The following is a 21,628-nucleotide window of genomic DNA, read 5'->3' on the forward strand; positions in this document are numbered from 1 at the left end:
TTGGTATAAAGAAATTATAAGTACTTAGTATTTTTATTATGAAGTGAGATCCAGTTTTAGGAATAAATTGCTATTTTTCTCTTTAAGCGTGCTTTATTTTAAAGTTAAGTTTTTGGTGGAATTATCAAACATTCACTACATATAACTTTATATTTTAAGTTTTATATTTCATACTATCAAGTGAGAATTGCCACCTGGGCAGAGTTTACATTAATAGTCAATATTTTTGCTATGTTCAAGTGTTTACCATGCAGTTGGAGGTAATATGTCATAAATTAAGTATGGTATTTTTAGCTCTGATGAGATGCAACTAAAGAGAAAATAATGTTAGTTAAAGTTGCTGCTATCTAAAGGCATAGAATGTAACTTTGCACTGTAAATGATGTATGTCTTAAATGAAGATACACAGCTTCTAAAACAGGCACCAAATACCTTTTTGTTTTTAAAATATATGCCTTGACTAAGTTGTTGTGGCCTACTAAGCCTCATTGATGTGCTGTCAACATTCGTGGTTCTGTGTCTACAGCACTGGAAAGGATAGTGCTCCCCTCGTCCTGTTGTGTCCCCCTTACTTTAGGGAGTGGCTGTAAAGACCACTCCATTGTAAGCAGAGCGCTGCTGTGCTGTAGTCCTCGGGCACTTCAGGGTCACCTGTGTGACCTTCTCGCCCCTGCTGCTGCTCACTGGGCTCCCTGAAAAATCACTCTTGTGCAGGGAACACTTATGTTCGTGTCTGTGCTCATGAAACACAAGAGAATTTGTGACCTACATATTCTTTATGAAAGTACCAAGCTCGTTAAAATGTATAGTCCAAGAACAATTCAAATAATTTTCTTCTCATTCAGTACTTTTCTAGAAGCTGAAGGAAGAGGGATAGTGTAATTGTTCAGTTTAAATGATTGTCCCACATCAAATAAGAGATTCTAATTGTTTCTAAAGCCTTTATTATTCTTAAAATAACTTATTTTCCTGTATTCTTCACAAAATATCCTAACATATTTGAGTGAAGATGTAAGCTACATCGAATACAGTGGGTTTTCTCATCAGTGTTCATTTCTCTTGTATCTAGAGCTCTAACCAAATGATTGTATTGGCTTAGTAGACACTGTGTTGTGTGTTACAGTTATAGATTGTGAACTTGTGTAGCTTAGGTAAGCATCAAATCCCTTTATTTTTGTATAGTAGATTTTCAGCACTAGAACCATGTAGAAAATCGATATGCCAAAATGTTAAAGATTACACAATAAAGGAATTTGGCAAACCAAATCTGAGATCTTTGCTTTTTGTTCAGATTTAAGACTGCTTTGTTTTGTTTTGTTTTTGTTTTAAGGAAAGAAGGCATACAATAATATAATAGGTGGTAAATTTGGCCTTTATTTTAGAAGGACAATTTTGAACCATTTAAAGAGATTTTACGGGTAGCAATGTCTTTAACTTGTTTGTGCTTTTAATGGTGTGAAGTAAAATTTAGAGGTGTGGTTAGAGAATTAAATTTTTTATATACATTGTTAATTTCAGAGGTGTTTACACTTGGAGAACAAAATGATAATTTCTTGCCTGAGTGGCAAAGAAAAATACAATTTCTTAATGTAAATGTTGAGAAATAAAAAGTTATAAATGCCTTTAGCTGAAGTTTGCACTGAGAATAAATTGCTAAGTTTCCAATGATGCCTTGACTTAGTTTGGAGTCCTGGTAAGGCTCCGTGTCTGTGGCTTGGGCTGTTTTGTGATAAGAATAACACTGCATCTGTAGTCGCTTCAGTGCACACCTAGTAACTGGATGCTCTGAAACTAATTTTAAATGCAGCTTTTTAAGTCTTTTCTGTTCTTAATATTTTTGTCATTAAATTTAGACCTTTTTCATTTAAAACCTTGCTTAAATAACAAATGAAGGGAATGGTCTATATATCATTTAAAGCTATATTAGAGGAAAATTGACCTGCAGTGATGTGCAGGTCTATAATGTGCATGGTATTTAAGTCATGTTGCAACTATAAAGATGGGTTAAATGATAGAGACAGAGATGTAAATTGCCCTATACTTAAAGGATTCTTCAAGTCCTGAGTTAGTTTGTTTATTTATTTATTTGTTTGTTTATGTATGTATGTATGTATGTATGTGCAATGTATTTTCCTAGGTAAAGTACAGAAAACTTGAATCCAGTGTAAGGACAGGAGTTGATCTCAACAGTAACTAATCAGCATCTTAAAAAAAGGAAATCTTCATTTGTGTGCACAAGTCCTTGATTTCGTAACAGATAAAGTTAACTAGGTGTATTTTTTTCTTTTTACATTTTTGTCTTGTTTTTATTTATTGAAGTAAATATTTCATCTTTTCCTACATCCTTTGTTCTTTAATTTTTGAGGATAAGTGATTGATTTTGTACGAGTTTAGAAAATCTCAGGTGTGGTGAAAGTAAATACTGTGATACCTAAGATGCTTTTGTTTCAGTGTTTTAAAAATTGAGTTTTGATAACACTTACAAAAAAAGTACTTCTGATTCCCAGAAATCATAAAGAAGCAGGGGGAAGGCGTCCCTGACTTAGTCCATGTGATGCGCACGTTAGCCAGTGAGAACATCCCCAGCCTCCCACCAGGGGGTGAACTGGCAAGCAAGTGAGTATGTTGTGCATGCCCTTGGCCGATGTGTGTAGAGAACTGCGTTTACTCCGAGTGTCTGGGGAGCGTCCTCACTGTTAGGAAGTGTGCTTGTTTCAGATCAGTACTGGAACATCACCCTTAATGATTGTACTGAGATCCTTCTTAGTAGAAGCTTGGGTAACAAAGAATAAATGGAATAATATTGTGAGAATATTTTAAATGAAAGTATATGACACTACAAACGTATTAAGTGGCTATAGTAACACTGGGTTTCCTTGTTTGTTTTGGTTTTTGTGTGTTTTTTTGTTTTGTGGTCACTCTTGTATGACTTAACACTTTAAAGATTGTCTTCAATCTGAGCAATGTTTTCTGTATGTCTGTATTTTCCAGTATTTTATTGTTGGTTAGTGTTTACTGTCAGAAAGGGTAGACCTTTTTGCCCTTCCTGTATCACAACCATACTGTATGGTTGGAACCATACTGATGTGTGGTAGCTGTTAAGCTTACACATCTGTCATTAACAGTATACATTATGGAATTTAAGGGTTTTATTTTTTCCTTCATTTAGTGCTTGGCACTAAGTGATATTTTGACCATTTCTTTCATTTTCTGTAGTTTGCATGTTTACCTATAGTTTTTGTGATCATTTCACCAGGGATTAGAAAAGACCCTATTCAAACTTGTATTTTTTGAAAACTTTTCATTCTGTGACTATCTTTGATATGACTGTACATATTGCTTCCAGTCAGTTTTAGAAGTGTGGAGGCTGTAGCGTGTGTGTGTGTGTGTGTGTGTGTGTGTGTGTGTGTGTGTGTGTGTGTGTGTGTGTTGAGGGGGGGTGTGGTACTGAAGCCACATGCTCGATAGGCAAGTGCTTTGTCATTTTTTCTTTCTTTTCCTTTTGAGATATGTACAGTCCAGGCTGGCTCCTAACGCAGCTAATCCTGCCTCAGCTGCACAAGCTGAGGTGTAGGCCTGTACTACCACACACAGCCTGATTTTAAAATAAAATAAACGTAAAGACTAATTTCTATACTTGTCATGGAAATGTACATTTTAGGGGTTTTGTAGGTTTTTGGTTTGTTTTTTTTTTTTTTTTTTTAAGGGATGTCAAGAAAAGCGAAGACATTATATATGGTGGATTCTTTTACTGTAACGTGTTAACATTGCTTCCATTTTGAAGCTGTGGTCTCGTCCTTAGCCAGTGTGACTTACGACTGGCACAGATGTTGCACACTTGCAGCTCAAGTTGAAATAGGGGCCATGTAGGCTTTAGTGTGTGTGCACGTGTGTGTGTGTGTGTGTGTGTGTGTGTGTGTGTGTGTGTGTGAGTACACGTACTGGAGGCCAGAGGTTACATAAGGCAGACAGCCTCTTCCTCTGCTCTTGTACTTATGTTTGACACTGGGACTCTACCCCAGAACTCAGTAGCTAGCTGACCAGTAAGGTCCAAGGCTCTGCTTGTTCCCACCTCCCTTCTAGTGCTGAAGTTACAGGTGCAGGCCGCCATGTGGGTGCTGGGGTCCCAGGTGGGCCTGCGCTTGTGAGATAACACCGTCTTTGCCAGCTGAGCTAACTAACTCCCTAGGCCAGATCTTTCTTAAAGATGTATGTATGTATGTATGTATGTATGTATGTATGTATTTATTTATTTATTTGAGTACACTGTAGCTGTCTTCAGACACCAGAAGGAAGAGGGCATCGGATCCCATTACAGATGGTTGTGAGCCACCATGTGGTTGCTGGGAATTGAACTCAGGACTTGTGGAAGAGCAGTCAGTGCTCTTAACTACTGAGCCAGCTCTCCAGCCCTCTTTGGGTTTTTTTGTTTTTTTGTTTGTTTGTTTTGTTTTTAATAATTGTGTGAAGGCGTCTGCACCAAGCCTGGCGGCCTGCCTTTTCCCCCTGGAACCTATAGAGTAGAGGTAGAGGAGCAGATCCCTGTGAACTGTCCTCTGACCTCCATACACATGTGCACACACATGTAAATGAGAGTTAAAGAGAGACCAGCTGGTGGCTTGTTAAAATAAATACTTTTAGTTTAAACTGTGCTTTTTGCTCTAGTGTTCTCTAGTGCACTGAGCTGTTACATTTATTCTGTGTTAGAGTAACCACGCCTCTCTAACACTAGGACACAGGAGTTGACAGGCTTGGTGCTGACCACAGAAGTTAAACTAAATGTGCTCAAAGTGTTAAGATTACTTTTTGGAGTTTAATGAACACCAGGCTAGGGGTTACTTTCTGAAGGATTAACTTGGTGTTTTTAACATTTAGGCGGAATGTAATTGAAGCCGTTTACAATAGACTGAACCCTTACAAAAACGACGACACTGTGAGTAGCGTCCTCGCTCGCTCGCTCGCTCGCTCGCTCTGCTCCCCTCCCTCTCCCTCTCCTCAGTGCACACCCTTCCCTGTGGAACTGTTCTCCTAGTGCAGCCTCAGTGAGTACTGTGAATTCTGCTGGGTCTGGTCTCTGCATATAGCAGAGTCCCAGTGGCTGGGGACACAAGCATGGTGAGTGGCCTCTCACTCAAACAAAGACAGTCTCTACAGTTGATCAACTCTGGAAGACCTACCTTCACCATTTAAGTTAGGAATCTCTTAGCTCAGAATCTTGGATTATTCCGAGTTTTATGAGGAGTAGCAGCAGAATTTTGATTGTTCATTGCCATGATGTTTTTATGCTTACAAAGATCTTTGCCACAGTCCTGGGCCAGAGCCTTCTGTCACTAAAGCACTAGAGTAGTCCCTGCCTTCAAGCTTTGGCATGGCAGAGGACTGTAGTTTCTTCTACTGTTAACTGGGAGTCACTGAGAGCTGCTCTCCCGTGCTCTGCAGGGTTGTAAAGCTCACTGAAGCTTATGAACTTTTAAAATGACATAGGTGACGATTTTTAATGATTCTCTCAGTTTAATGATATATTTGTCCATCCTCACTGTTTTCCCAAATCAAAGGGTTTATTTGTTTGTTTGTGGAAAATGTCAGTGGGTGGGGCCAGGCCAAACAAGTTTTTATTTTTTAAGAAAACAGATAAAATATTAGTATTTCATAGTTTCATTTACATTCTTTAATGACCAAGTAAGCTCTAGCAATGAGTGTTGTAAAGCCTGATGTCTTTCTGCATTATTCAGAAAGTGACACATTTTAGTATCTCAAGGTTTCATTTAATGCCTTGTTTTGTTTGTTCCCCCATGTGAAGGATTCTGCGTCAACTGATGATATGTGGTAAAGCTGCTCATCTAGCCATGGTTTCACCTTTGCCTCCAAGAGAGAGAGAGATCAGCGCATCCTTGCTGAGCCTTTAACATCCATCACCGACTTAAGGAAGGGGTCCGACATGGGTGAGGGACTACAGCTTCAGCGATGGAACAGCCAGCCCAGAATGGATTTTTTTTTTTATTGTAAATTTGAGACTTATGTAAGCGTGATTTCAAACCGTAATTCATGTTGTAAATCAGACTCCAGCAATTTTTGTTGTATGATTTTGGTTTTTTGTAAAGTGTAATTGTCCTTGTACAAAGTGCTCATATTTAATTATGAACTGCTTTAAAATCACTATCAATGATAAAGGAAATTTGGCTTGTTGTGTGGCACAACAGACATAGTCATGCTGTATCTGGACTTGGGGTAGGGAAAGCAGCAGCAGCCACATAGCTAGATGCTCATGTGCACATGATTATGAAGACTTCCCAAAGCTATACATCAGGGTGTATGGAGAACTGTCGTCTCTGTGTCCTGGCGAGGGCCTGGCCTGTTGGTGCAGCCACCCCTTCTCACCTGTCTGTAGGATGTCCTCTCCTCGTAGCCAAGAGTGTCACAGCTGACCCTCTGTATTCATGAGAGCATCTATCAGTTTTGGGCTAACATGCCTTGATTCTCTGCACCTCTTTATGAGTTCTTACATTTAATTACTAATTGGCAAGCAGCAGCTTCCCACTCAGTGGGAGACTGCCACATTTCGTTCCTATCATGATTGGCTGGGCCTGCTGCTGTCCCTAGTAAGATATTCCGAATTCCATTTTATCAATAAAGCTTGGTTTAACAAACAAGAGATTTAATCATGTATGCGTAATTCCTCTTTTATCCCGGCTTTCAAACCCCATGTGGGGTAAATGGGATGTTCCTCCTAGGGAAAGGTGTTCCGTTTCCTTTTATTGGAGGATGGTGTTGCCAACCAGGTGCAGGTGGATTGGAAGATTGGCGTCTGCTGTTTCCTAATCTGTTTAATGGGTTTCTTTCAGGCTGCTTACTTACCATTAAGATGTGCATCAGCTTGAATTTACCTTACTATTAATTAAAATGATTGTCAACGTTTGGCAGTCTAACAGTATGGTAGATGTGTGTGTGTTGAATGTGTGTTTACCTGTAACTTTTAATTGACCCACGTCTTTAGAATCTAAGAGGTTAAGATATATTTGTGATTTGAAATATAGCATGTTGATAATATTTAGCTGTTGGCCTTTAAAAATAAATTTAAAGCTTAAGGAATTGTAGATATAAACCTAATTTAATTTAGGCTTAACCCCCCTAAGTAAGCATGTAAGAGTAAGTCTTCCTGTCTGTCACATGATAGAGACTGCTGTCCTGTACTTTCTGTATCTCCGTCTCTAGGTGGTGTCATATTATCTCCATGCGATTGATTGTTATAGTCAGGTCCCCAATAGGAAACAATCAACACAACGTCAAATACAGTCACAGCTTTGTGTATAAAAGTTAGTATAATACATTCTGTTCTATTTGTTTTTCCCCTCAAACTTGGAAATGACATGTTTGTAATAGACAGTGTCAAGTTGAGGACACGCGGGAAAGCACTGTGAGGTGTGGCAGACTTCTGTGGCTGCGGTACCAGCTGCTGCTTCAGTGCCCGCCCCTCTTAGCTCTGAGGGGAATAACTAACTTCATTGTATTTCATTGACACAGCAGTCCAGCATAAATAAGGAAGAACATCTGAGGTACTCTTTATATTTAGGAATTCACAACAGCCAAAACACAGAACCAGTTCTAAACGTAACTTACAATAAATGCTTCATGTCTAAACCTGTGGTAGAGTTGGGAGTATGGTAATGTTCTAAGCTGTGGCTTTGCAGAGTTGTAAATGTTCATTTTATGAAAATCAGTGCTTCTAGCACAGACTGGCTGCTGAGCTGACAACTGACACTGAGATTTGACAGGCGACCAGGGTCCTCCTGGAAACCTTGAGTGTGTGAAGCTGACGTTTCCGTGATGGAAAGCTGTCTCCACACTGTACCTGCCTGGAAGAGGAAGTCTGAATAGTCCTCTGGTGGTGTTGGCACCACAGGTTGAAGTAAGGACCTGAGAAGACTAGTCTTTCCATGTGAGTCAGCACTATACTCTATACAGTTCGCAAAAAACTACAGGAAGAAGGTACGCATCATAAAAGTAGGTATGCGTACTGCCTGGGGAAATGGCGTGGTGGAAGCCAGCAACACTTGAGAAGGAGACACTTGTGCCTGCACGGATCACTTCATTCTTCACCCCCATTCTCCTTCCTGATAATCAACATCTCAGGACACACATGCCTCAGATATTTTGGAAGGGTCTTTGGGGCTTTGGTGGTTGTTTTGTTTTTAATATTTATGGAGGGGGGAAAAGTTCACGTATGATGCTAACATAATGCATAGTATATACTTTTATGTCAGTGAGAAATTCAGTTCTGCAGAACAGGCTTTTGCTAACTTACTGCTCAAAGTTTCGTGTCTCTTACTGTTTTAACAAGGGGTCATATGTGCTGGGCGGTGGTGGCACACACCTTTAATCCCAGCATCTGGAGGCAGAGGCGGTGCAGGCCAGTGTGATCCTATAGTCTCTAGAGAATTTCAGGACAGCCAGGGCTCCACAGACATCTGGCTCATCTCCACTTTTCTCGTCTTCAGAATGCTTCTCAGACATTAGTTCCTGTGCATCATTTGATGAGGCAGCTAAGCAGCTGTCCCTGCTGCCTAACTTCTTCTGCCATGTAGTATTAGAAATTGGAGTGGGAAAGCCCAGAGTGGGGGCTGCGCCTGTGGTCCTAGCACTTGAGAGACTGAAGCGGAAGGATCATAGGTTTAAGACTAAACTGGGCTACAAAGTGACACCCTGTTTGAAAAAAAAAATGTTTTTTAAAGAAATTAAAGAACAATGAGTTATGTGATGGAAATTGTTTGAATTACAGTGCTGCTTACAATGACCATATTTGAGCACATTAAACCTGCCAAGCTCAGCTTCCCACAGTGTAAAGTGTTGCCAAAACACTGTTCTAGGCTAAGTCCTTCGGGACCGTAAGGAGATAAAGTAGGTCCTTGTTCTCAAGGAGTTCACCGTTGAGCAGAATTTAGAATCTACTGTATGTCTTATAAGTAGATCATTGGTATAAGTGGAGAAAATCATGGTGTCACCTCCATCCCGCCCCTAGTGCTTTCTTCAGCAAAGTAGGTCACGGCCCAGAAGAGTTAGTTGGTATTTTCTTCATTTCCTGGGATTGTTTAAGTTTCTTCTCCCCAAAAGTCGAATTCCATCAATAGAAAATTATGCTCAGCATTGGGAGTAAGTTGCAGTGCTGAGGTACAGACGTCTTAGCATCTCTTCAGAGGACACAGTGATCCGTAAGAAAAGACCTTGACGTTTCCTCCTGGTGTCACAGCAGTGATGTGCTAAGGTTCTCCCACCTTCCGCATCCAGGCGGGATCTAGGTAAACTGTGGTCTTCCCAGCTCAGCACCAGTGTTCACAGGAAACAGTCGGGCTCTCGGTGTGTTTACAGTGGTCGTGCGACCCCCGCTTACTGACAAATTAGCAAGGGAATTTAACAAGTAGATTCCAAAAAGACTGTTTTGCTTTAACTTTTAGTTTCATGGTTTACCTCTAATTTAGGCTTTACTAATTTTACCATATGGAATTTGGTTTTGAAGAGTTGTAAATATTTTAGTGTATAAGTGTTTCTCATTGAGACTTTTCTTTGGAGGGACCTTCAAGAACGTTATATATTCTCACATATTCTGGTAATGAAGTAATGAGATGACTATTTTACATTTACTAGTCTCCTAACTAGTTTTTTCAGGCGTTTGAAAGCCTTTCATTTTAGAAGCCTGGTTTTACTTTGTATCCTACAATAATGTGTTGTGTGTTTTGGTTTGCAGTTCTTTTAAATTATATAGTATTTTAGAATAAGCTTGAAATAATTAAGAACATGTTTCCTAAATGTATAGTATCTATTGTTGTGTTGATCAGTAGTTTAGCTAAATGGTATTGTTATTAGAATGCTCTGCCTGTGATGGGCATTGGCTCTGCTCTGTTGTCAAATGAGTATCTTCCATTTATGGTCAACCCAGCAGTTTCCTCCCTCTCGTCTGCTCTGTATTCTGTTACTGACTTCTGCTTTCTTCCTGTCCAATTAAGCAGCAGGGTGGTGGAGTGCCAGAAAAACTCAGATTTTCAATTCTGCATAGCAGGCTTTTGCTAACTAACCATTAATTTTTGTGTCTCTTAACAAGTGATCAAAAAATAAAATAAGCCAGGCAGTGGTGGTGCACACCTTTAAGCCTAGCACTTGGGAGACAGAAGCAATCTGGTCTCTGAGCTCAAGGGTAGCCAGGGCTATGCAGAAGAACCCTATCTCAATCTTCCACCCCACCAAAAGATGAAAACTCAGATAGTATCCAAATTACAGTTGTGTTTATGAGATGAGGAAATGTAGTTTAAGTTGAGGTAATAAATGACCATTTTCCTTTTTATGATTTGTGAAATATGAAATCTATACCCCCACCTCCATTTCCTTTCCTCGGTGTCCCTTCTTAAATAGAAAGAGGCCAATTTTATTCTGTTGGACAAGAAAGGCCATGTATTACCTCATCAAGGCCAATTTATACTCTGTTACACTGAGCGTAAAGCAAGAAAGCTTGGGATGTGGAGTAGTGAGGGTAGGGAGGATCACTGACAGCTCTACCATCTATAGCGCGGTCGCCTTTGGGCCTGGCTGTCAGAGTTTCAGAACTGAGCATCACAGAAGTCAGCCAGAGATGTCTCAGTTTGTTTTCTGCTTTGGTGGTGTCAACATAAGACTGAGAAACAAATTCATTACTTATTCTTCCAAACCAACCATTTGCCTCTTAATTGTTCCAAATTCCAGTTCCCACTGACTGCTTTCTCATTAAGCTAAGTGTTTAGGAAAATTGTTCATTTTATGTAGTCCTGACTGAAAGACTTCTGAATAATACTGGTGTCCGTATGGTCCTGTCTGAAGTAAGTTTGTGTACAAGATCGGGTGGCTGTAAAACAGAATTGGATCTTGAATCCATACCTGAAATAGCATAGATTTGTTCTTGAGGGGCTTCTTAAACTTTTGGGGTTCACACCTTTAAGATGTGAATCTGAGGGACTGTACCTAGGAAAATGTATACAATGTATAAAACTCCAAGAATGTTTTCTGGCCCGGTCAAGACCCTCTGTTACAACATAAGGCTACACAGAAAAACCTTTCCTCTCCAGCAAAGCTCCAGATATCCCAAGAGCATTAAAAATCTGTCAGGAATTGTTTTACTTTGAAAATGGTAGGGAGGCAGGTGGGCACCTGGCTGGAATCCAGTATTAAAGTTGGTTTGGTGTGGTTTTCCTGGGGTCCTGTGTTGTGAATCCGTGTTTGTAAAGGTGGAAGTGTGGTGACTAGGCTAGTCCTGGAGGTTTGCCCCTCCCGAAACTCAGCAATGGAAAGTGAACTAGAGTTGGGCTGTGGCACCCTGCTGACCCTCCATTGTGTATTATACGTTAGCTGTCAGCTCTCACTCAGGTTCTAAGACTTTCTTTAAATACTAACTTAATTTCAGATCTGAGGAATTAAGTACTTAATAAGGAATGTTTAAAACAAGGTCTTTCATATCAGTGGAGAAGATTAATGATTGCTAAGGAAGATACCATAATTACATTGGAAAATAATTGTTATATTTGTTGCCAAAATTTCATGTTCAGTTCTGGCTTGATTTGTTTGTGGGAGTAGAAACAGGATTCATTGTTTTACCTGGCTAGCCCGTAACTAACTCGGCAGCACACGTGCAGGAAGACACTGGAGCGACGGTGCTCGCCACTGAGTGGTTTCGGTTATTATCAGCTCACTTCATTTCTGAGTGTTTTGAGTGGAGCAATGTACATGTTAAAAGCATGTTGCATTAGACATAAATTCAGTTTTTTAAACTCTTACTGCAGAAATATTTTTCTTAAACATAATATGTAACAGAATTCTCCACTTTGCAGTTTATGTGACCCACAGTTTTAAAGATATTCCATAAATGTATATTTTGTATTATGTACCATTTCCTGGTCCAAAGAAAATATGTGAACTCAGTTCTAATTTTAAGAATGTACCTTTTGTTTTCTAGTTCTTTGAAAAATTGCATTCAGCCTGTGAATGGTTACAGATTGTATGTGAGATGAAAAGCAGAGATCTCTGGTTTGCAAAATCAGTGCCATGAAATAAAACAGGCAACTGCATCACGTGTGCGCTTATGATTGTTTGACGCTGCAAGGAGCGTGCGTGCTGTCCTGAGGAGCCGAGCAGTCTGCGTGTTACCTATTGAGTAATCTCAAGGGCATTCCCCCTAGCAGAACTTGGTGAATTGGCTGATCAGATAAACCAAGTCACAGTTTGAACTAGAATGGTTTTCAGTTTTAGGAAGATAATTTAGTAGTCACAAAGTTTGGGTTGCTGGTTATTGTTATGAAAATAATCCAGAAATAAAAAAAGCCAATAGTTACTGCTCTTGGACAAGAAGAATGGTAAGAGGGTTGGAAGTGGTCTGAGGAAGGACTGTCAGCTAGTAGTACCTGCCGTGTGTGTGTGTGTGTGTGTGTGTGTGTGTGTGTGTGTGTGTGTGTGTGTGTGTGTCCGTGCGTACAGGAAGGAAGGATTCAGAAGGGAGGTGCTTGCCTGGCTCTCCTAATAATTGGCCATAGCTGCTGATCTGTCATTTTGTCATGTGTTCACCCATGTCTCAAAATGACTACAGACTCTCAAGTCAGGTCTTCACAAGTAGAGATTTGAAAACTGATCAGATGATTAAATGGAAGGAAGCTCTGTAACCTGCCAGCTACTTTTCCTCGATGCTCACCAAAAAGTCTAGCATTACAAGATGCTCGCTAGCCCTCTGTAGCTCAGAGCTTGCTGTCAGCTGTGCCTCTGGGTGAAGATTGTGTCCTTCACAAGCTGCATTACAGAAGGAAGGTTTGCCACAGCCCACCATGTGGCCAGATGAAGATTTTGCTTCACTGGTTCCCTGGAGGGAGCCTGAGATTGATGTTTTTGGTCTGAGATTCATGATTGTAGTTGTGTGCTGCCCACACACAATGAGTTGCACCCGGTGCCAGGGTTGTAGTTTTCAGGCCCAGGCTTTAATCTTCAGACCAAAGCACTTCATCCTCAGCTATCCCTGAAGGCACATACAAAGTGATTCCCAGAGGTTATTTCCAATATTTGACCACTACTGACGACTGTGATTTAAATTCTTCAGTTTGATACTCGTTGAAATCAGTTGTCTTAGAACAACCAGAGTATCAGTAGTTGGTATTTCTCACCATATCTTATATGTGTGCCCTTAGAATGTGTGAGAGGTTTAAAGAAAAAAACACACATACATATCTATGTACAGGTACATGTATGGGCAATTTTGCAAGGATGGCATTGCTAATAGGCAGTACTAAGTTTACATGCTGTGGTATGTAAAGTCAACGTACTGCTTAGCTCTCGATCAGTGTTGATGGAAAGAAGATGGTGAACTGTTGAGGGCAAAGTTCTACGTCGACAGTAAGCTGAGGATAGGAAGATAACTAATTTTGGGGTCAAAAAGACGGGTCATCAGGTAAAGGTACTTAGGCAAGTCTGGTAACCCAAGTGCCTTAGGTGCCTATTTAACATGCAAGTGCACCTGTCCTCCCATTCTACCGTTCTTCAGCCCTACAGAGTATGGCTGCCATACCCTGCCCTCTACCCAGAGCGGGCTGCCCTTCCTTCCACCAGGAACTCTTCCCTATGTAATCCAGACATTTTGGTTACCTGTCCCTTTAATACCTTCGTCATCTCAGTTGCTGCACCTGGTTCCCTATCCCCACACCCACACACGGTCCAGCTCAGCCTGGTCACGTCCACTGTGGACCCTCCCAGATGTCCCTGCCCACGCCTCTACCTATGCGCTCCCTTTTATTTATGGTTAACTTTCTCCACCATATCTAGAAGTCACTTGTTTTTCCCATTCATATAACTATATTATTTTTAAAAGATCTGTTTTGAAATACATAACAGATGAGTAGAACATTCCTTTTTTTTTCTTAGTATTGTATCAGTGTAGGGAGTCCAAGCTTTGAAAAATCTGTGAAGATAATTCTTTAAATTCAGCTTTTATTCTTGATGAAAAATTAATTTAGACAGTGGCCATCTGATTACTTCAAAAAAATTTTTTTAATTTGTATTTTACTATTATGTTTGTCTTGGTAATGACTGGCAAAATTTTGTAGAATTTTAAAAAATGGTGGTTGCCAGTTTGTGGCTTTTGTTGTTCAGAGAGATTCTCCCATTATGTGTCTTGTACGTGTATATACCGTTCCGGGGTATCTGCTCTGTGTATGAAACAGTCTTGAATGTACTTTCAATTCTATATAACAAAATATTTTTTTGAAATATTCATTGATTATTATACTAAGGACATAGTACTTTTTAATTACTTAACTCTTAACTACCAAGAACTGTCGAAACTATTTTAGTTTCTTTGTGTAGCCCTGGCTGTCCTGGAACTTGCACTGAAGACCAAGCTGTCCTCGAACTTATAGAGATTTCCCTGCCTCTGCTTTCCCAGTACCACCACTACCTGGCAGTGGAAACCTTTTTAAACTAACAGTTTCCAGAACATTTCTTAGAAACATAACTACACATTTTTGGCATTTGGGGTGAACATCGTAGATACAGTATTGTCCAGGCTTATAGGAAGTGGTTCTTTAAAATTCATCATGAGGCAAATAAGTAAATATCAGTGTAGTTGATGTAAGGCCCACCCCTTCTGCCTTTCTTCAGGCACCTGCCTGCAGGGATCCTTAGAATAAAACCAGCCTCAGCAGTTCCTGGGTGCACTAGACTGCTTTTGCTTGCTTCACCGAAAGGAAATGGACTTGGCATTCTTTTTAAATGTTTACTTGCAGCCTAGAGTCAGAATTCTTTTCCTCCTTCCACCGTCCCTCGTGTTCAGTTTATATTCACGCACACTCAGACTTCACTCTGCGTTAGGACTTCCATGAGAACTGGGAGAATTCTGGAATCATATCTGCATCCTTACACACCACTAGGGTCTTTTTGCCCTGTGTTCGCTCTTGACTTTTGCAAGCCGTAGGCGCTAGAGCTGGCCAGTTTGAAGTGTGTTACATGTGCTCATGTTCTTGTTCAAAGTCAGTTCAGTCACCTTGACCTTCAGAAAGGCTTGCTTGGAGACCAGACGAATTTAGCGCCTTACTGGACCATAGTATTGGCAAAAGGCTTCAACCTGGGACAGTTGGGGTTTTACAAAGGGACTTGTGGGGAGCAAGTCCCCAGAGTGAGCTAAGAATGGAGTGTTGGGTTTTAAAGATTACAAGGTTGGCTCTGTTGAAACTGCTTATATTCTGATTTCCTGGGCTGAATGTCAAACATTTTTGTTTAAACATTTGTTCAGGCATAAAAATTGTTGTTCATGGGGGAAATGATTGTGCTCTGCACCTTGAAGTTATTGAATGAAGTTGACATTTTCCTGTTGGCTGGCAAAGAAAGGGCATGTGTAGTAAAGACGTGTGCGAGAAGACGGTCGTAAGATTAGACAGATACAATGACAAAGGCTAGAAGACGGTTGTTTTACAGTTTAAATTTTTTTACAGTTTTACAGGTTTTAGGTTGAGAAAATGCTGCTTTCTGAAGTTAAAGAGCAACTGAAGTAGGCCCCATAAGTCATCCATTCGCTTTACGGTATAGTGATTGCTTTCCTGTTACCACTTGGTGTTAGCCTCCTCAGCCGCCTGTGGCTTTACCAGCTCCTCCGGGGACCGAGGCAGAAGGAAGGGATGAGTGACCTCAGTTGTCATCTATCACTTGGTTCCATTATGGAAGCAGTTGAAGCTTTTAAGAAAATTATAGCTGTCCCTCTTTCACTACACTCCCTAAAGCAGTAATCTGTACCTGACCAGCAAAATGGAATGACCTGAAGGTTTAAAGAACAGTTTGAAATGAATACTAGGTTGGAAAGTTCCCATTGAAAGTTAAACTTTTACCCAGGGAATCCTGCACCCTCCCTTGCTTCTTCTTGGCTGGGATGAGGGCACACTCATAATCTTAGTTAGCACTTAGGGTAGGGAAGCAAGAGGACCAGAAGATTAAAGTCCTCTAATACACGTACTCTGTCCCCGAGTCATCCCTGTGTTCCTCTACGAAACCTCTAATGTTCGGTTCCTGCGGCTGACTAAGCTCACCTTCCTCTCTCTTCTGCCCTGACCACACACATCTGGTTTTTCCCAGAATGTACCTGTCTTACTCAAACCCTAGAATGTTACAGATATTTGCTCTTGATGGTACATACCCCTTTCTGGATCATTTCATTGGTCAAAGCAGATCACATGGGAGCTCAAGGCATGCTACAAGCGCAGATCCTGAGAGATTGGTCTTCTGTGTGCCAAGGATACTGTCTGTCCCCTCTGTGCTATTTAATTTATGGGTTTTGTTGTTGTTTGTTTGTTTGTTTGTTTTAGACAAGGTTTTTCACTAGATAACCCTGTCTGGCCCAGAACTATTTAGATCAGGCTGGCCTTGAACTCAGAGGTCTGCCTACCTCTGCCTCCCTAAGTGTTAGAATTAATGGTGTGCACTACCATAACAGTGATGCTACAGCTGTGTGGAATGGCTAACTTTTGCTGGAAATGCTCATGATGGAGGGGGCCCGTGTTGAGCATCCAGGGAGAAAAAGTTAGCCGTAACTGTGGCCTTTTTCCACCCATGCCCCATTGCTTGTTTCTAGCTCCTTAATATCTGTTCAACTTTGAAAACTTAGTGTAGTAAACTAGACTAGGATCTATTATGACCATAAGTTTGATTGTCTGAAATAATGACTCTCAGACTTAAATATGAATGATTGCTTGGACCATAAGCTTGGGCTTGTTCTCTGACTAGCTCTTAACCTGTTTATTCTGCTCTGTGAGTGCCAGTGGCTAGTTACCTGTTCTCAGTTTCATGTGTCTTTCTCCTCAGCGTTTGGGGCGAATCTCTTCCCAGGCCTGGCTATCCCAGAGTTGCTCTTCCTACTGGAACTTCCCACTTCCGATTCCCCCGCTCAGCTCACTGGATAACAAGCATTTTACTGACCGGTAATGCTTCCATGCAGAACAAAAGATGCTCCATTTCCCCCTTTTTGTCCAGTAAAAGGTGCTTTTTCTTTCAATAATAAACTTAATGGCAACAACAACTACAAAAACTATCAGGTAAGACTGCATTCACAATGTCCAGTCCATACATATTTGGCAACCTTGGAGAAAGTATTCTATCGTCTGTCTGATCTTAGTGAGTTCAGAGTTCTGGGCTTAAATCAACTTGCATTACCAACCTAAAACCATCTTATTAGACCTTAAAACATTTTCCTAAATCTTAAACAACTTAAGCTTAATGTGAGACTACACCTCTCTAGTTTTCAATTCAATTAGAGACATGAGAAGGAATAAATGTTACCTGTGTTTGCAGGAACTGCAGCTTCCAGGACAGATGGTTGGTTTCCCCCAAAGTTTCTCTCCTGCTCTCATTGGAGCATCTTCAGCCTTGTCCAGAATATGACAGACTTTTCTGTGAAGCAAGAATTATTTAAGACTGCTTAACCTGTCTTGGCAAAAGTCAGCAATCGACTTCATTGTGTCTCATTTGTCTAATTTGGACAGCATACTGCCAGCAGTTGAAGAAAAGCTAGTTTGCTGCTTTTGAAGCAAACTTCATATGGAGGTTCTTCAGTGACTATCATATTCTTTGAAGTAGAATAGGGATGCTGCTGACAGGAGTCCTATCTCATTGTCAAAAGTTTATCTGTTAAGACATCCTTAAATGGCATTTTCTGTGGTTCTCTGGCATTTTTGAAGACTATGTGTCTTTAGTAGATCTGAATAAGCAAACACCTTTTGTTTCTAGCTATTTACTATCTGTTCAACTTTGAAAACATCTTAGTATATAATTAACTAGACTACTATCTAACATGACCATAAGTATGATTGTGTGACTACTAATTTAGATTTTTTTTTCAATTATCCTAGAGAGTTTACAGTAGCAGCTTTCAAGGACTAGAATTTCACATTACATAGACACAATGACTACCTTAAACAAGAGTTGAAACATAATACATAGAATGTTGTAGCAAAATATAATCCTAAATCTGTATCAATATACAAAGTATGCCAATGTAAAAAAATTACATTATTGATGTTCTTTGGTATAGAAGTAAATTCAATAATCTTTTATCCTATTCCTATATTCCCTCTCCCTTTTCAGCCCTCCTCCCCACTTTCCCCCTAACACCAGATAAGAGACCAATAAGGATAGAGGAAAGGGAAAGAGAAAAGGGCATTCCTGAATCTAACCTCCCTTATTCTGTTTCCTCCCTGCCCAAGACCATAACAACTTGTAACTATGCCCCTTAAATGATGACAAACATCCAACATCCATCTGTCTGGGGACATCTTTTTCCTTTTTGGGGCAGGGGTGGTCTAAGAAAAGGAATGGGTTATTAGTCTTAAGAAAGCTAGCTTCAGGGCTGGAGAGATGGCTCAGAGGTTAAGAAGATTGTCTGCTCTTCCAGAGGTCCTGAGTTCAATTCCCAGCAACTACATGGTGGCTCACAACCATCTATAATGAGATCTGGTGCCTTCTTCTGGCATGCAGGTATACATTGCAGGCAGAATGCTGTATACATTATAAATAAGTCAGAGAGAGAGAGAGAGAGAGAGAGAGAGAGAGAGAGAGAGAGAGAGAGACAGCGAGAGAGAGAGAGCGAGAGCTTTATTTGTTGTCCTGTCTCTGCATGCTGAGAAAAATTCAAGGCTTAACTCAAGTCCTGAATGAGCTAGCTAGACATTTAGAAATTGTCTTGGTTGCAGATTTTTGAGGAAACATCATTGAGGCAGTCTGGGGTAGGATCAAGCAGGATTCTGGAGTAAATATGTCACAGTGTCTCAGCATCCTTGAGGATGAATCTTGTCAGGGCCTTTTAACTCCATTTGGTATCTGTAAACATATAAACTTTCACAAGTAATATGCATTTCTGCAGTAATATATGTTGAAATGTGTGGTATGCACAGTTCAGTTAAAGATAATTCTTTGCTCTCTGTTTAAGCAGGTGAGGCATCTGTCCTGATAAATTAGTTTGGACTATATAACCAAACTGTAATATAAATTTCTATCTATGCCATTTGAAAGGATGGCATGATAAGTCCAGAGGATTTTGTAGCCAACAAGATTTATTTTCTGTGTACAGCTGAAGTTATGGCTGGAGACATTTTCATATCTCAGCCAGTCTTAGAGCTGTTTCCAAGTAGAAAGACCAGCAATACAAGTTACCTGTTTCGTTGGTCTTCACGATTTAGGGGTCATCCCCTGTCAAATCTGATTTTTATCAATTTGGAGGGAATCCACAGGTTTTTCCTCTATTGAAATAAGAACACATTCTCTTCCCCAATGCAATATATTACCTCCCTTCCATTCTGAGGTTAGGACATCCTTAATAACAGGATGATTTAGGTCAGTAGTTTTTCTTTTCTATAATCCAGTGTCTCCAAGTAGCAGTTGTTTGTTCATTAGCATTCAAAAAATCTAAAGTTAATAAAGCACTGTGTAATCTTCTCTGGGAGCCTCTGTTACCCCCTTTTTGTTAAGCATCTCATTTAAAGTGGGATTAGCTCTCTCTACAACTGCTTGTCCTATAGGATTATAAGATATGTCTGTAACATGTCTTCGGCCATAATATCTAATGGACATAATATATTCTAATATTGTATTCTAATGGATACATATATTGGCGCACCATCAGTTTCAATCGGCAAAGGCACTTCCAAGACAGTCACCATTGCACATCACTTCCTGAGATGTGCAATCTCAGAATCAGCCTTCTCAGGATTGAAGACATAAGCCCATTCTGAATATGTACCAGGAGTGTGGTGCATCATAAACATACCTTAATTCTCCAAACTCTACAAAATGGAACATATAATCTATTGTATGACATTGTTCTAAGTAAACGTAATTTGTATTTTTAATTCAGTACACTATATCTATGGTTACCATTCTAATCCATCAATCCTTTATGAGTTTTTTTTTTTTTTTTTTCAATCTGGAACTACCCTTTTTGCTGTCATTATAGGTTCTATAAAGAATCCTCTAATCTCTGTTCTTTGGCCTCCAATCTAGAATTTTTTTTAGTCTTTTCTTTCTCTAAACCTGCTTTATTTTTATCTCTTTTAAAGAGGATATATAAAATTGTAATGATTACAGAAAAATAATTATTTGTGTTGATAAGTGAAACAAAATCAAGTGGGATACAGATACATTGTGTCATTGCATTTTCCATTTTAACACAAAATAATTTTCTTTTTAATCTCTAACTCTCTCCTTAAGGACTTCGCTTTCTTATTTTCAAACTAAATATTTTTCTCATGATTTTTTAATAGTTTCCTTTCTCTTTTATTGTTTTCAAGCTTAATACCTCACCAGTTCAGAAGTTTGGGGCTTTTCAGTCCCACCAAGCTCTGAGAAAATGTTCCATCTTCTGTGAGTCTGCAGGTGCCTCAGGCCCGCATGCCTACGGCAGCCATCTCCGTGCTCTCTCTCAGTCTGGCAGGCTGGCCTTCCAGGTTCTGGGCTAGAGTCACACACACAGTTTGTCCTGTGAGAGCCAAGCCTGATACCCTCGGGTACTGACTTTTACATAGGTGCTGGGGATTTGAACTCAACCTCTCTCCCATTCATAGTGTTCTTATCCACTGAGCTATCTCCCCAACACCAAAGATTACCAGCTTTATTTATAGTGGATGGAATGGCGTCTTTTCTCTTCCTGCATCACCAGCCCTGGCCAAAGATGGAGACAGGGAAGCCAAAAGATTATTTTCTGTTCCTGTTAGTTACCTGGTGAAGATCAATGGCCAATTCCTGTGATGATAATAGCTCCTGACTTCCCATTTTAATTTTCTAGTTAGCCCAGGAAATGAGGTCTGTGGATGCAATTTGCTTTTCTATGCTTGTCATCTCCAAGAAAGTGATAGATGCTATGAAAATAAGTATGTAAGACGCCTTGCACTGTGCCTGCCACATAGACAAACAAAACAAAACAGTGTGGGCCTTTTTACTGACGAGTTAATTTAAGGTATAGAAAGTCTGTTAGAGGCCTGAGGATATAGTTTGGTGGATAAAACCCCTGCTTATCCACAAGACTCGGGTTTGGGATTTGGGTCCCCAGAAGCTGTATAAATGCTGAGCAGACATGGTGGCTACCGTAATTCCAATACAAAGGCAAGATGGCTGTCTAGACTAACCAAAACCACAGACAGGTCTGTATTCAACAAGGAACCCTGCCACAGTAGAGTGGAGAGTATGAGCCCAAGAGTATATGAATGTACATACATTCATGGACACCATGCATACATAATTTTCTAAATCCATTAGAATTTCACGGTTGGGGTTTTAGCTCAGTGGTAGAGCGCTTGCCTAGCAAGCGCAAGGCCCTGGGTTCGGTCCCCAGCTCCGAAAAAAAAAAAAAGAAAAAAAAAAGAATTTCACATATATGTACATATATGTATATGTGTATATTATATACATGCACATATATGAAGGTATCTTAGAGTTCCTATTGCTGTGAAAAGACAGCATGACCATGGCAACTCATAAAAGAAAACATTTCATTGGGACTGGTTTACAGTTCAGAGGTTTAGATCATTCTCATTGTGGTGGAAAGCAGGGAGGCATGTTGTAGTAATTCATCAATATGGTGGCTCCAGCAAGGGACCATATC

General features: G+C 40.1%; 1 protein-coding gene across 5 annotated transcripts in view; it reads left to right on the plus strand.

Annotated features, from left to right (window-relative positions):
• Ppm1a (protein phosphatase, Mg2+/Mn2+ dependent, 1A) overlaps positions 1–6,652 on the plus strand; it is a 41,859-nt gene extending 35,207 nt beyond the window's left edge. For 4 of the 5 annotated variants that reach the window (XM_087552269.1, XM_087552271.1, XM_087552272.1 and 1 more), the window contains 3 exons: positions 2,508–2,616; positions 4,876–4,933; positions 5,801–6,652. In XM_087552269.1, coding sequence (XP_087408395.1) covers positions 2,508–2,616; positions 4,876–4,933; positions 5,801–5,830 — 197 coding nt within the window. In that variant the 3' untranslated portion in view covers positions 5,831–6,652. 5 annotated transcript variants of the gene reach the window in all.
• Positions 6,653–21,628: the final 14,976 nt, after the last annotated feature.

Source organism: Rattus norvegicus, chromosome 6, assembly GCF_021556685.1.
Source record: "Rattus norvegicus strain SHRSP/BbbUtx chromosome 6, alternate assembly SHRSP_T2T, whole genome shotgun sequence".
Classification (NCBI taxonomy): domain Eukaryota; kingdom Metazoa; phylum Chordata; class Mammalia; order Rodentia; family Muridae; genus Rattus; species Rattus norvegicus.